The following is a 17,544-nucleotide window of genomic DNA, read 5'->3' on the forward strand; positions in this document are numbered from 1 at the left end:
GGACACAAACCTGATGATTACTTCAATTAGATTTACTCCCAGTATATCACTTTTGGATTTATATTTTATGAAAGATAGGGATAAGGGCAGGTCAAATAATTTGCAGTCATATCCTAATGTGATAAGAAGCTATTTTTAAATTGTAACGTATGTGACACGAAAAATAAGAGCACAGAAAATTGCACAGGATCTTCAAAACAAGGCAATGCATGCTATTTGTTCGTATTGTAGTGTCCCGGTAGAGACACTGCTGCTTTTTACAAGGTTTATTGACCAAGCGTAAGAGATTACTACCATTAGTCCTAAAGGGGTCATATTATGATTGTTTTTATACAATTAAAACACCTCTTTGTGGTCTACGTAACATATAATGGTGGTTTTTTGTTGCATGATTATATTTTACAGACCGTCTTCAAGCTGCTTTCTTACAGCTTGAATAGATAGAAAGGATAGACCATTTTGTGGGCGGTCTTATTTACGTACCTACACTTCGACGGCTTCTTCTCCCTGTTTACTTTGTTGTAGTTTTTTAGTGCTTCCATATGAAGTCTACTGACAGATATAAGTGCAAACTAGTGTTGTCCCGATACCAATATTTTGGTACCGGTACCAACATTTTTTCGATACTTTTCGGTGCTTTTCTAAGAAAAAGGGTACCACAAAATGTTGCATTATTGGCTTTATTTTAACAAATCATCTTACGGTACATTAAACATATGTTTCTTATTGCAAGTTTGTCCTTAAATAAGATAGTGAATATACAAGACAACTTAAATGATAAATGATAAATGGGTTATATTTGTATAGCGCTTTTCTACCTTCAAGGTACTCAAAGCGCTTTGACAGTATTTCCACATTCACCCATTCACACACACATTCACACACTGATGGCGGGAGCTGCCATGCAAGGCGCTAACCAGCAGCCATCAGGAGCAAGGGTGAAGTGTCTTGCCCAAGGACACAACGGACGTGACTAGGATGGTAGAAGGTGGGGATTGAACTCCAGTAACCAGCAACCCTCCGATTGCTGGCACGGCCCCTCTACCAACTTCGCCACGCCGTCCCCTTTGTCTTTTATTAGTAAGTAAGCAAACAGAGTCTCCTAATATAGCTGCGTATGCAGTAACATATTGTGTCAGTTTCCATTCTATAAATTTGTCAAAGTTATTAAGGACAAGTGGTAGAAAATGTGAAGTGAAGTGAAGTGAATTATATTTATATAGCGCTTTTTCTCTAGTGACTCAACGCGCTTTACATCGTGAAACCCAATATCTAAGTTACATTTAAACCAGTGTGGGTGGCACTGGGAGCAGGTGGGTAAAGTGTCTTGCCCAAGGACACAACGGAAGTGACCAGGATGGCGGAAGCGGGGATCGAACCTGGAACCCTCAAGTTGCTGGCACGGCCACTCTACCAACCGAGCTATACCCCCCAGTTAATAATGAATTATTAATCTACTTGTTCATCTACTGTTAATATCTGCATATTTTCTCTTTTAACATGTTCCATCTACACTTCTGTTAAAATGTAATAATCACTTATTCTTCTGTTGTTTGATACTTTACATTAGTTTTGGATGATACCACAAATTTAGGTATCAATCCGATACCAAGTAGTTACAGGATCATACATTGGTCAGATTGAAAGTCCTCATGTGTCCAGGGACATATTTCCTGAGTTTATAAACATAATATACATTTAATAAAAACGAAAGAAGATGTTGTGATGCCAAAAAATATCAACTTAATCATAGTAGCATCGACTAGGTACGCTACTGTACTTGGTATCATTACAGTGGATGTTAGGTGTAGATCCACCAATGGCGTTTGTTTACATTCATGATCGGCGTCACCGCTAATGACGCCAGTGAGCTACGATGTGTAGTGAAACATGTTTAGCTATTCCTCGTCGTGCAGGGATGATACTTGTAAGAAACTTACTTAATTTGTCGACATGGAGGCGAGGATTAGTGATTTAGAAGTAGCTAACCGGTAATATTTAGAGGCGGTATAGTACCGTATATGATTCATTAGTATCGCGGTACTATACTAATATAGTATACCGTACAACCCTAGTTCAAACTATATGCTACTTTTTGTTAGAGAAGGCAAAGGCGGAGGATGCATGTGCATGTACGAGCCAGTATGTCTCACAACAAGAGGATAAACAAAAATAAGTTGCTTAGTGGCCGCAGCGTCGGACCACAATAGCAGACTTGCACATTGGTTTTAATGACATTGTAAAACAACAATCAAGAGAGCTGAAAGAGCACTTCAATAAACTCTTTGAAACAGTCAGCGCTGTGAATGCTGACGTTTTTATCAGTGGTCCTCTACCCCCAATCAGGAGAGGAGCTGAGAGATTCAGTAGACTTTACTCGCTGAATGAGTGGCTATCAAGTGCACTTCTTGCTCGTTCAATGCATTTTATTGACAATTTTAGCTTTTTCTGGGACCGCAGGCATCTTTTTAAGGCAGACGGACTTTGCCTGAATAAGATGGGAGTAAAGCTATTCATGAACAACATGTTTCACTTCCTGCATCTTGCATCTATCATCACTGCCAAGGACAAGAGACAAGAGGAGCCACCGAGGAAGGAAGACACAACACAGCCTATCAGGAACGTCGAATGAGGACCGCCACTGCAAAAGGAGAACGTCGACCATGAGATACACCAAAGCAAAGAGGAGAGGTGTCTATCCTCCTCTACCGCCCCTCCCTCCATTCTGAATGCATGTGAAGATCCCTCCCCCACATCCCCCAAGCCATCCACGTCTCCATCTTTCTCCCTCCCTCAAGTAGACCTTTCTCCCCCCTTCTCCCCCTTGGAGTTCCGGGAGCTACCCCCACTCACGCCCCACCCTACTCAGATTTTTACCCCCCTAGATCATCGCTCACCTCCACCACCCCCTCCACGAAGGCGTGCTCCACAACCCCCCAGCCATACTTCACCTTTCTCACGCCAACCCCTTACACGCCCTCAACGTCCACCTTCAGTAGTTCGTCCCAGCTCTGACGCTGCTCACTCCCCCTCCCCCTTACGGCAAACCCCGCCTCGCCCTGACAGCAGTCCTGAATATTTCTGATACAGAAAAGGGTTCAGCAGTAGACCACATTATCAGCTGGGCCCAAGGTTGCCTACATCAAATCATGGCACCTTCTACATCCCTGTTGTGACTACCAAGAGAGTAAACATTGGGAAACTTAGCCACCCTGCTAACCTAAACAATCTCATTCCTATTATCTCCAAATCAAAGCCAACATCGAAGCCTGTCAATAACACCATCAGGATGGGTCTGCTCAATGTCAGGTCTCTGAATAGCAAATCATTTTTAGTCAATGATTTTATTAGCACTTCTAAACTTGACTTTATGTTTTTAACTGAAACATGGCTGGAACAAAATAACAGTGCAAGCATTCTGATCGAGACAGCACCCCCCAACTATAACTTCATTGATATATGTAGATCGGGGAAAAGAGGTGGAGGGGTTGCTGCTATATTTAAAAACATGTTTCAGGGGAAACAGATGTCACTCGGTGAGTTTACATCATTTGAATACCTGTGTGCTGTGTTGAAATGCTCTCCCAAAATTCTCTTGTTAATTATCTACAGGCCACCTAAATATTCTGCAAATTTTTTTGATGATTTTACTGAACTATTGTCTAGCATCTCCACTGACTTTGACTGCCTGGTTATAACTGGTGATTTTAATTTTCATATTGACGATTTAAATGACAAGGGCGCAAAAGAACTTTTTACTATTTTAGACACATTTGAACTGTCTCAACATGTGAAAGAGGCTACACATTATAAGGGACACACCCTGGACCTGATTATCACAAAAGGTCTCAATGTTTCTGATGTTCTTGTGATTGATCCTTCATTGTCTGATCATTTCTGTGTTTTCTTTAATATTTCTGTAATCCCGGACACACAAACAGAATCAAAGAATGTCAAAAAGCGGTACATAAATGAACATGCTAATGTCCTCTTTAAAAACGCCATCTCCTCACTACCACCTCTAAACCCATGTCATGCTGATGATCTTGTAAGCAACTTTAATTCCAAAATTGTGAATATCATAGATATCATTGCACCTGTTACAGTTAAAACGATTTCTGGCAAGCAAAAGGCACCCTGGAGAAAATCTGCTGCTGTAACAGCCCAGAGAAGAGAGTGCAGGAAGGCTGAACGAATCTGGCGGAATACAAAACTTCATATTCACCATGACATCTATAAAGAGAGCCTCCAGGCCTACAATTTAGTCTTAAAAAGTGCTAGAGAAACATTCTTCTCCAATATCATAAACAGCAACACAAATAAGGCCAAAACCCTATTCACAATCGTTGACAGACTGACTAAACCCCCAACACAAATACCAGCCGAACTCCATTCCACGCAGAAATGCAATGACTTTGCATTCTTTTATACTGATAAAATTGAAGGCATCAGACGCACCATCAATATCTCAAGTAAAAAAGTTGGGTCACCACCCCATTTAGGCAAAAGTAACACAGCAATGATGGCAAGCTTTAATGCCATAGACTCTAAAACTCTAGTGGAAACGGTGACAGCTCTAAAGTCATCCACCTGCTGCCTTGATGTTTTACCTACCAACTTCTTTAAGAATGTTTTTGACTGCCTATCAACAGACATCTTGCAAATAGTTAATAATTCTATTAAATCGGGCAATTTCCCGAAGGCTTTCAAAACTGCAGTCATTAAACCTCTTCTAAAAAAGCAGAGCCTAGATGCCTCTGTTATCAACAACTACAGACCAATTTCAAATCTACCATTCATAAGTAAAATAATTGAGAAAGTTGTCCTCCAACAACTAAATCACTTCTTGGCTTCTACTGGCTGCCACAACAACTTCCAGTCAGGATTTCGACCTCTTCATAGCACAGAGACGGCCCTTCTTAAAGTTATAAATGACATCCGTCTAAACACAGACTCTGGCAAAACTTCAGTATTAATGCTTTTGGACCTCAGTGCTGCATTTGACACTGTCGACCACTCAATACTTTTGGACAGGTTGGAAAACTGGGTGGGGATCTCAGGCACAGTTTTAAGCTGGTTCAAGTCATATCTACAAGATAGGAACTATTTTGTTTCCATTGGTGACTTTGTATCAGAACCAACCAACGTAACGTGTGGAGTCCCCCAAGGTTCAATCTTGGGTCCGACTTTATTTAACATCTATATGCTCCCACTAGGACAAATCATGCAAAATAATAACATTGATCATCATTGCTATGCCGATGACACCCAAATCTATGTAGCGCTATCACCAAATGACTATCGCCCCATAGATCTTCTGTGCCAGTGCATTGAGCAAGTCAAACACTGGATGTGCCAAAATTTCCTACAACTAAATGAAGATAAAACTGAGATAATTGTTTTTGGTGCTAAAAAAGAAAGGTTTAAAGTCATCCAACACCTTCAATCACTGTCCCTGAAAACCTCAAATAAAGCCAGAAATCTTGGGGTTATTTTAGATTCTGATTTACATTTCGACAGTCACATCAAATCAGTAACAAAATCGGCCTACTATCACCTCAAAAATGTAAAAAGACTTAGAGGGCTCATGTCAGCTCAAGACTTAGAAAAACTTGTACATGCCTTTATTACCAGTAGGCTAGACTATTGTAATGGTCTCCTTGCAGGTCTTCCCAAAAAAACTGTCAGGCAGCTACAGCTTGTTCAGAACGCTGCTGCTAGAGTTCTAACAAAGACCAAAAAATGTGAGCACATTACACCAATTCTTAAATCCTTACATTGGCTCCCTGTACATCAGAGAATAGATTTCAAAATCCTCCTGCTCACATATAAATCACTACATGGTCTAGGGCCCAAGTATATCACTGATATGCTCCCACTATATACACCCTCTAGATCACTAAGATCTTCTGAGACCAATCTGTTAGCGGTTCCAAGAGTAAACTCAAATCAAGGGAGATCATCATTCAGTCACTATGCAACACATAGCTGGAATAAACTTCCTGAAGATGTCAGACTCTCCCCAACTCTCACTACTTTTAAAACTAGACTGAAGACTTTTATGTTCACCTTAGCTTTCAGCTAAATCTTTTAATCTTTTAACTTTTAACGTCTGCACTGTTTTTATTTTATTGTCTGCATTTTAATTTTGCTTTTATTTTCTTTCATTTCACTTTGTTGTCTGTGAAGCACTTTGAGTCTGCCTTGTGTATGAAAAGCGCTATACAAATAAAGTTGCCTTGCCTTGCCTTGCCTTGCAAAGGTCTTTGGGTAAATTTCTACCATATATGGAGATATCCGTTGACGTCACAAGGCAGACAACATCGGAGGATAGAGCAAATTCCAAACGGCTCGTTTGGAGGAAGAATGAAGGAAGGCTAGATTGTTTTCTAAATATCTCAGCAATGCCGCCGCGGTTTGTATTTACATTTTCAGGATTTATACGGATCTCAATACAGCAAGTCATGCCTAAGGTGCCTTTACACCAATCACACTACTGACCTTTGATTATCACTGCTAACCAGTCACAGATCACTGACGCAACCTTCTTCTCATTCATTTCCGTGGCGTCACAGTGCATTGAACAGTGTTGACGCTCATTATCCAAAGAAGCCTATGGAGAAGCATAGAGTGGATTGTTCCACTGCAGCGAAACTGGACTGTCATTGGATAAACACTCAGCTCTGAGGGTCTATGGGGCAGTGGGCTTGCCTGGACACGAGGCGTCTGCATGATGATTGGATGATCTGTCTCAAATGAATCCCTTTTTGACTGACAGAGAAATGAGAGAATAAGCAATCTTTAAATCTAAACCAGCACCCAGCATTTTTTTAAGTTTCATTCCGTTGTTCTGCGTTGATCTGGAGACTTTCCCAATCCTCTTAGTGACGTTTTCTTTGTTAAAAACAATTAGCATTTACTAACTAACGACAAATCTAGCATCTTTTTCTGGTGTTATTTGAGACAATACCGTATTTTCCCGACCATAGGGCGCATCGGATTATAAGGCCTACTGCCGATAAATGGTCTATTTTTATCTTTTTTCACATATAAGGTGCATCGGATTATAGGGTGCATTAAAGGAGTCAGATTATATATATTTTTTCTAAATGTAAAACACTTCCTTGTGGTCTACATAACATGTAATGGTGTTTCTTTGGTCAAAATGTTGCATAGATTATGTTCTACAGATCATCTTCAAGCCGCTTTCTGACAGTCGCTTCCTAATGCGCCGTTTTGTGAGCGGTTATTTACGTGGCTCACCTTTGGCAGCGTCTTCTCCCCGTCATCTTTGTTGTAGCGGTGTAGCGTGCAAGGACGGGAGTGGAAGAAGTGTCAAAAGATGCAGCTAACTGTTTTAATGACATTCAGACTTTACTTAAATCAATTATGGAGCAGCATCTCCTCATCCGGAAACAACAACACCGGAAATGTGTCCCGTGTAAAACCGTCCGACCGGAACTCTCTAATAACTAAAGTCCCTTGGGTGAATAATGTAAACTCACTACACCGGTATGTTTTAGCGCTTTCATGGCGAGTTTACTGACATATATAAGTAAGAACTTTACATTACTTTATATTAGAAATGGCAACAGCGGAGGATGAATGTCCCATAACAAGAAGATAGAGAAAAAGAAGAAGCTTATCAACTACGGTGTCGACACGTACTACAAAGGTGGATGCGCGCACTTTTTTAGGATTTATTCAGATCCCAAATACAGATCAGTAGGTACTAGAAGGTAAGAAAAGTTGCTTTTGCATAATATTGCGAAACAAAACACCAGATAATATGTCTTACCTTATACACACACCATAATAATACTCATATGTTGATGCACATCAAGCGGTGCAGCGTCATAGCTTACCAAAGTCGAACTAAATCATTTTGATAGATTTGAGCGCCGTGTGTAATGTTCTATATTTTCAATAGAACATATACAATGTTGGTGTTGTTTTCTTGAGTCTTATTGCCACCATAGTGCAGCTTACACGTATCTTTTATGTTTGACTGCCATCTACTGGTCACACTTATCATTACACCATGTACCAAATAAATTTGCTTCGAGGTCGGTAAGCAAAACCAGAATTATTCCGTACATTAGGTTATAAGGCGCACTGTCGAGTTTTGAGAAAACAAAATGATTTTTAGTGCGCGTTATAGTCCGGAAAATACGGTACTCGTGTTTGGAGACTCTGACTTTTGTCAAGCTACAGTTACTGCTCCCAACAAGCAGAATGTGCTGCTGCGTGCACCTCCATCATCCCAAAGCACTCACAGGTAGTCAGACTAGCCATACCAGCCAGCAAGCGAACGGAAGGTAGAAGTTGCGAATAAACAAACTGACATATTTCAGGATGTAGGCCAAAAATTAACTTCCCCTCGTCAAAATACCAGCAGCCTGCTGGCAACCTGCTGCAAATGTAACCAATTCCGTTACCGTTTTTCATGCAATTACTTTATATTATTTGAATGTTCTGTAATGCACAGTTAAATTGAATATATATTTTTTTTCAAGTCATGGGACTTTTAATTAGCTCAAAAAAATAGGTTAATCCCATGGAAAGGGACATGCTATACTAAATGTATCTAATATTGTGATGGTCACCGTTAAATCATTCATTCCATACTGTTGAAAAAAAACAAGAAATTTGGTAAATAATCATAGCACACAAATGGATAAAATCACATGAGTTTATGATTTTATTATCAATATAATACTGGTAGCTACAATGTTTAGTTGTTTTACTATTACAGCAAGTAGATTGAATTCAGTTCAGTTGTTCATCCATTTTAATACAGATCCCAAAATATTTGCATTTATAGTACCATATTTTAAAGTAGGAGACTCCAACTTTTAATCACTGTAACAGATAGGGAAGATGTGTTTTGTTTGTGTTTTACGTAAATTAAATTTCTTTATTACTTTATTGTGTGAATGCCAAAAGGAATTTATTCTTCACACGTTATCCTGATTCCGCTATTCACTCAAACCTTGTCCGCCTTCTTTTTCCACAGTTTTCAACGGATCAGAACTGTTTGAGTCTCAAAACGTTTGGCTCAGCTGGGAATTGATGGCTACCATTTTTTTTAATCCTACCAAATGTCTCAAATTACCAGGAATTCAAGGTTCTCCGGGACATTTTTCCTACTGAAAATGAAAGGGCTACTTTTGAAACTTGCACAACTCCCATACTTCTCACCCAATTCGAACCGTTCCACCATCTTCAAACCCCATTCATCCTGGACATTCAAGCCGACATAATTTTTGGTTCCCACAATTCCTGGATTTCTCAGAATTACCAGGAATTTTCCCCATTGAAAATGAATCGGCAATATACAAACTTCTACACATCCCACATTTCTGAACCGATTTTAACGGTTACGAAGTCAAAATGTTTCTTACCCCTGCTAACATGCTAACGTTAGCATGCTAACTTATTCTGCAAATATTATACTTTTTGTAATAATTTCGCAGCCATACACCTCAGAGTCAAATCACTTGGTACCTATCCAAGTCTTCCATTTTCTACCGCTTTTCCCTCTTGGAGTAACACATGTTAAATGTTAACATGATAAAATTAGCATGCTAACATTAGCATGCTAACTTTTTTTGGCAAATTTTACAACCATTTATCCTAGAGGCATATAACTTGGTACCTCACATATGTTAAATGTTAGCATACTAACTTCTTCAGCCAAACATCTCAGAGTAATACAACTTGGTACTTGACACATGCTAACTGTTAACATGCTACCGTTAGTATTTCAGTTCAGCGTTTTCGCAGCTCTCGCTTTTCCGCCGCTTGCGCATATACAGCATTCATGCATTTCTCCAAAATTGCATATACTAGTTTACAAAGAAGATCTCTACTCAAAAACTGCAGTCATTGTCTTTATACTATTTTGTGGTAATTTTTCATCTAGAAGAGGCATAATGTGTGAATTAAAGAGATATAAAAATACTCATATCTGGAACAAATATTACTAAACTCTTTGCGGAGCTACTTAAAATCAGGTGATGAACCAACTGTTAAAGACCCCTACTCTGATGTTAAACTCCCATTTAGTGGTTCAGTAATAGTATCTAATTACAAATTTTAGGAAACTTGTGATCATGATCATGAACTGTACGTTGTTACATGATGCCAAAGTCAAAGTATTGTTTTTGTGTTTTTTTTTAACAATGGTTAGCTTATCTTTATAGAAAGTTAAAAATGCAGATGTGTTTGCAACACTACATTTTATGTCACTTTGCCATTGGTGCATATTTTCTATGAAAAACATTTAATCCGAACATAAAGAAGGACAGCAAGTCCCAGAATATATTTAGTGTGGTTCCACTTGACATACAGTAGTTTTATTTAGTAACACAGCTTCCTAAAATCACATGACCCCTCCTGCGCATATACCACATCAGTGGCGATTCTGGCTTCAATGGCGCCCAAGCGTGCCCCCCTGTTCGAGGGATCAGGACTCTATCTGGCAGCCGTGCACCCTTCTCGGGCCATCTCTGTGCCTGCCTCAGAGACACGCGGCCACTTCAAACTACGAAACTAACTCCAAAATACAGAGCCCAACAGTTCCCAAATGAAGTGTCGGGTGATATGTTCCTCTTGCAAAATAATGACTACTTGTCGTCCAAAAGATGTGTGAATGACACCATGCTACTACTGCTAATGCTAGGAAGTTGTGGACGTAACCAACAAGTTTTATAGGTAACTTATTGATAACTTGACAGCTTCTAATACTATAGTTGGAGCACCAGTGTTGAAATAATAACTGATGCATCTTTGTGTGTGCCTTCTTTTACCTGAGAGCATGTAAACTCCAATTTATTGGTCAATTTTTACGTTATTGTGCTTTTTCCTATTTAGTTTCCTTTTGTTATTTACTTAAAATGTTGAACTAAATTCGAGTTTATTAGTTTTTTAGTAGAGATTATGTCACGGCACAAGCGCATGCCGCAGCGCCCTCCTCAAGGAGTCACGCGGAGCGCGCCTCGGGACACGCTCACCCGCGCTCATCTCCTGCACGCGTCACTCCAGCAGCTGCTTTCCATCAGCACTCAACGGCACCTGGAGCTAATGAGAGGTGCTGCCTTCATAAGCCTGCTCAACCTGCTATCCGGCGCCAGAACGTAATCATCTGTTCCCGTACAGTAAGCCACGTCTAGCTCTATGCGCACTCTTTGCTCACTGTGTTTTCTTCCCCGTGTTATTGATTGTCTCGTGTCCTCCTTGTCGCTCCAACTGCAGACCTCTGTCCCCGCGTTGACGAGGTGTGTGTCTCGTCATTCCTTGTTCCTCTGCATCCCGACTGCCTCTTGGATCTCAACCTCCCGCTTGGACATGGACCTCCTACGCCCCGCTATAGCCCCCCGACTTCCTGCTTGTCTCACGGATCTATGAGCCTGCCCTGCCCCCTTTTGAACTTGCCTCTCGCTCAACATTACGGCAACACTCAACAGCTAATCTCCACACATAGTCTCACACACACACACTTTGGATTCGTCACACTCCATTTTCCCTTGGTTAATTATATTATTGTTTTTGTTATTATATATATATATATATATATATATATATATATATATATATATATATATATATATATATATATATATATATATGTATATATATATATATAAATATATATATATATATATATATATATATATATATATATATATATATATATAAATATATATAAATCATAGAGGTATACTACGCCCTTGTTGTCTGTGCCTTCTACCCCTCCTCCCCCCGTACACAACAGATTATTTCAAACTGACAAGTTAAAAACAATGTAAAAATTGTAATATTAATCGAGATTGGTTGATTTTTTAGTTTTGGTCATAATCGCCCATCCCTAGGATCTGATAATCTGCTTGAAATAATTACAAATAGGGAAGCAATAATAATATAAATAATATGGTTAATAAAAATGCATGTTTTCACATCTTTATTGACACCAATTACAAATAGCTGGTATCGATAAGGAAAGTCAATATTGGTATCGTAATATATAATATAGTAACGATATACAGCCCTAATCATGATACACAAAATAGGATAATGAAACTGACTTTTTTGTCCTCGTTTCACCATCACTGTCAGTAGATTAAATGGCAGAAACTGTTTTTTCATCCTCCAAAGTATGAAAACAAATGGAGCTTGAGAATGTGGAAAGTGTGAAAGGTCTGGGTTTCTCAGAACAACTGACTCAGGTCTTTAGTAGGGAACAATACATGAAAATATATTTTTAGGAAGCATTATCCTGCTTTTATCGAGTGTTCGAACAAATAAGTGTGACACCTTAAAAAAGTTCAGGTGCTAAAAGTTGTGAATCGTCGCCCCTTTATACTCAATTCAAGTGAAAATAGAAGAGGTTTCTCAGAATAGTCAAATACTCAATGTCGGGGCACCCTCAAATATTAACTCGCAATTATTATTCTTACTCTTGATTTTAATCATATTCGGTAATTAGGGGCATTGTAAGGCACTTGTCCTGTTGTTAAGAAACTGCTTTAGAGAAGTGTTATTGTCTTTTAGGTGCCCCGCTAAAACTGAACTCATAAAACTATCCTTTATGAGGTATGAAAGTTGCAAAGTATATATGTGTATTTGTAGGGATCCCCAGCAGCTGCGCTCTTGTTTTGGCCATATCTAACGAATCAGATTCGATCCTTTTGTCGAAGACAGCCCTAGTAAATAGTGTACCAATTTATATATATAAAAAAAATCTCGACAATGGGGGAATGTGATACCTTCGCTCTTACCTTCCTCCCACCCTTGGGGACTTTCTGCCTTCTTTTCCGTCTTTATGTCGCGTTCCTCCAGTGTGTCCCCTGTAGCCACTATGCTCCATGTAAACTCTGGGACACGATCAAGGTTCTGGTCACATGAGCTGCTTCTGTCACATGGCGGACCTAGTGAAGAGAGACGCAATTATTAAATAAAGGCAGTAAGCACAACCGTTCACATTGATATACAAACTAAAATCATATAGCGCAAAACAGAATTATTATCGATTTAATAATTGCAAAGAATCAACGTGATCATTGTCCGTTGCATATATTAAGAGTAATAAACAACCAAATAATAGGCTGGGAGTAAATAAAAACTTAACACCGCATATCCACTTACCGCTCATGTATGATGTATTGTCGTAACTTTGTCATATTTATACTATGCATTAAAAAAATACTTTGTGTTTTTAGGTATCTACACTAACATTGTATCAGCACTGTATCCAAAGTTGGTGATCCCACTAATGACTGTCATATTAAGAACATGGCTACAGGGAAAATGTAATCTGACAGAAAGGGCACCAAGCTGTTAAACACATTAATTATGCACATATAGAAAGTGTTATGCCCATTAATTTAGAAACCTGTCATTTTGATTTTCGGACGGTACATATCTTTTTTTTTCTAGTAGACTAAACACATCCATCCATCCAACCATCCATCTTCTTCCGCTTATCCGAGGTCGGGTCGCGGGGGCAGCAGCCTAAGCAGGGAAGCCCAGACTTCCCTCTCCCCAGCCACTTTGTCCAGCTCTTCCCGGGGGATCCCGAGGCGTAGTCTTCCCAACATGTCCTGGGTCTTCCCCGTGGCCTCTTACCGGTCGGACGTGCCCTAAACACCTCCCTAGGGAGGCGTTCGGGTGGCATCCTGACCAGATGCCCGAACCACCTCATCTGGCTCCTCTCGATGTGGAGGAGCAGCGGCTTTACTTTGAGATCCCCCCCGGATGGCAGAGCTTCTCACCCTATCTCTAAGGGAGAGCCCCCGCCACCCGGCGGAGGAAACTCATTTCGGCCGCTTGTACCCGTGATCTTGTCCTTTCGGTCATAACCCAAAGCTCATGACCATTGGTGAGGATGGGAACGTAGATCGACGGGTAAATTGAGAGCTTTGCCTTTTTAGTATAATTATTATTGGGAAATTAAATAAAATATTCCCCAATTAAATAAATAAATCATGTTTCAATTATATTTTTAATTGGCTTTGTTAGATGATAATTAATGGCAACTGAATCATTGGTTGCAGTGATGCTTATCAGTGTGGCAATTTTTTATTTATTTTTTGCAAATTAATGCAGAAAAGAGTGAGGGCTGTACAAATGGTCAATAAACTCAGCGAGCATTTACTTGGTATTGGATGGTTGAAAGAACAGCCTTTAAATGATTCCATTTATTATGCTCAACTATAAGTAATAATTAAATTTAAATTCATAATAAGAAAATGAATGATGTTTAAAGCACAGGCGAAACCATTAAGAGTAGCATGCAGGCTTTAATACCAAGACTTTGATTTCTTAATGAGCCTTCCATGACACTGACTTCGTACTCGTTCATCAAATGGAGGAGGAATTGATCGATGTTTCTTGTTATGTCGCCCGAGCTGATCGACCGGCCATTTTAATTTTAGACCAACTCCATAAGTCAATTCAAAGTAATCCTGAACTACTGTGATTACAATATAACAACAATAAATGGATCCAACAATATTCAGTATGTCCCTGCTTTGGTGCAACAGTTGGATTTTTTAAATGGATTGGTTTTTCTGCCAGTGAATGGTACTGGTGCATCCATCCATCCATGTTCTACCGCTTGTCCCTGTCGGGGACGAGGGGTACTGGTGCAATGCTAAAACAATATTAAAAAATTAAAAAGGGCTGACTGCCTCCAAATTAACAGGTAGATGGCTGAACATGGACACAATTGTGGGTTTATGAGACAATGATGACAGCTGGTTTTAAATAGATAATAAAGGTTAACAAAGTCCAACCTCAAACATATAGAACCTTTGTCAACAATGCTTAAAAGGGACCTACTGTATGATGAATTTAGATTTACTGACTTATAAATGTTGTTACAAAGTTGGATACTCATGTTAAACAATGATCAAGTATCAAATCATGAAGTTCATGCATTTTGTTGCGAGCTTGCATGCAGTTTTGAATGCCTCTGTTTGCAGGGTTTTGCAGTTTGGCTACGTTTTGACGTCATCGCGAGGTGGAAGCACTTTATTCAGACATCAACTCAAGCCCTCAGCCAGATGGGCAGGGCCTCCTTGGTAGGATAAAGTATTATTTTCATCTAATCTTGGCATGCGCATAATAACATCGACATGCAGTGACATTAAGGGCAGCTTCTTACTCTCTGCATAAATCAGAGAGTGTGCAGGTATACCTAATGCTGTGACCAAGTGAATCTATATAATGTTAATTAAGTTTTTGACCTTGTCTGGAATAGTGGTGAACACTATAGATGACTTCAAGATATATATATATATATATATATATATATATATATATATATATATATATATTTAAAAATAGTGTACATTTTCCAAAATATTAAATATGATACTTTTGGAGAGGGGGGTCATGGTTTCATTTGCAATCTGGGAACGCCTGTAGAATCGAACATCTTACAGACAGACTCAAAAATCAGGTTCTAAAAGTGACTGTGGAGCAAAATTTACGCAACATTTACATTAAAGCATATCCAATACAAATGATGACCACAAGGAAGTGTTTTAAATGTAGATTGAAATCATCATAGGTCTCTTTTAACAACTGGATTTTACCAATTCTGCCAGGAAGAATACTCCGCTAACAAGACAAAATTTCAACAAAAGGGTTTTAATGGCTACACAAACCAGTGAGGTTGAGTTCAAACTTGCTAAGGGAACTTTAACCAAATATTATTGTTATTGTACAGCATATACTTGAGCCTATATGTAGAGTGCATTCGAAAGTATTCACAGCGCTTCACTATTTCCACACTTTGTTATGATACAGCCTTATTCCAGAATGTAATAAATTAACTTTTGCCCTTAACATTCTACACACAATACCCCATGACAATGTGAAAAATGTTTTTCGAATGTTTTGCACATTTATTAAAAAAAACAAAAAACAATTAATCACATGTGCTTAATACTTCGTTGATGCATCTTTGGCAATTATAGCCTCAAGTCTTTTTGAATACGATGCCACAATCTTGGCACACCTATCTTTGGGCTGTTTCGCCCATTCCTCTTTGCAAAACCTATCAAGCTCCATCAGGTTGGATGGAAAGCCATTTTCAGATCTCTCTGGAGATGTTAAATTTTGGTTTGGTTTGGTGTTGAGTTTATTTCGAACATGCATACAATTACAACATGATACATCACAATTTCCAGTTTCTCTTTTCGACATGTTCGAAAAGGAGTATGAACAAGCAGAGCTTATCCTACCCTTTTTCCATTACATAGCAATTGCCAACACATTTGTTCCTTTCCTTTTCTCAATTTATTCACAATATGCTCCATAAACAATAACATTAAAAACAAATGATTATTGAAGTAAGTTGTGTTTCATAAGGTGTGATAGATAAGATTATCAATATGTTCAGAGTTTTTATCTAGTTTTTTATTCTTTGTATTTTGCAAACATTTTGAGTTTGAACAGTTTTAAACTGGATCATCTTAGTACACTGTTTGATTTATTTACTTAATATATTCCATAATTTAATTCCACATACTGATATACTAAAGATTGTAAGTGTTGTACATGCATACAAATGCTTTAAATTAGACTTTCCCCTAAGGTAAGAGTTATCCTCTTTTGTTGCGTAGAATTGTTGTACAATCTTGTGTAGCGGGTTATAATTTGCTTTGTCCATAATTTTAGCTGTTTGCAAATTCATTATATCGTGGAATTTCAATATTTTTGATTCAATAAATGAAGGGTTTGAGTGTTCTCTATATCCAACATTATGTATCATTCTAACAGATCTTTTTTGTAACACGTTTAGTGTTGTGTACTCTTGTAGTTATTTCCCCATATGTCTACACAATACCTCAGATATGGTAACACTAGCTAACAGTAAAGAATATGAAGTGATTTTTGGTGCAATACATATATAGCTTTAATCATTATTGATGTATTTCTTGTCATCTTATGTTGTATATTTTTTATATGAGATTTCCAGTTAATTTTATCATCAATCATTATACCTAGGAACTTGTCTATTCCGTCTATTTGTATTTGTGTTTGACCTTCCTTCCACTGTTACCGAATAGCATTATTTTAGTTTGACTGAAATTCAAAGATAGCCTGTTTTTGTCAAACCATCTTTTTAATTTGTTAATTTCTTCTATTATTATATGTATTAGCTTCTGTGTGTTCTCTCCTGAACAAAACACAGTTGTATCGGCCACGAATAAAACTAACTTCACATATTGTTTCCTGTTGGTTAAGTAACTTCTAATCCAGTTTAAGACCAACCCTCTGATGCCATAACATTCAAATTTTTTGATTAAAATATTGTGATTGATTGTGTCAAATGCTTTAGTTAGATCCATAAACACTGCCGCTGCACAATGTTTACCATCTTTTGCATTGGTAATTTCCTCTGTTATTTTGATTAAAGCCATTGATGTTGAAATATTAGCTCTGTATCCATATTGGTTCTCAGCGAGTATTTTATATTTGTTTATGAAATTGTCTAATCTGTTATTGAACACTTTTTCAATGACTTTAGAACAA

At 38.5% G+C, this 17,544-nt stretch overlaps 1 protein-coding gene across 1 annotated transcript in view; it reads right to left on the bottom strand.

Annotated features, from left to right (window-relative positions):
• Positions 1-17,544, bottom strand: part of LOC133645908 (ALK tyrosine kinase receptor-like) — a 607,090-nt gene that overhangs the window by 99,878 nt on the left and 489,668 nt on the right. Inside the window, exon 4 of the mRNA XM_062040838.1 lies at positions 12,780-12,929. Within this exon, the coding sequence (XP_061896822.1) occupies positions 12,780-12,929 (150 nt within the window). The remainder of the gene's footprint in view (positions 1-12,779; positions 12,930-17,544) is intronic.

The sequence above is a fragment of the Entelurus aequoreus genome, linkage group LG03 (assembly GCF_033978785.1).
Source record: "Entelurus aequoreus isolate RoL-2023_Sb linkage group LG03, RoL_Eaeq_v1.1, whole genome shotgun sequence".
Taxonomy (NCBI): domain Eukaryota; kingdom Metazoa; phylum Chordata; class Actinopteri; order Syngnathiformes; family Syngnathidae; genus Entelurus; species Entelurus aequoreus.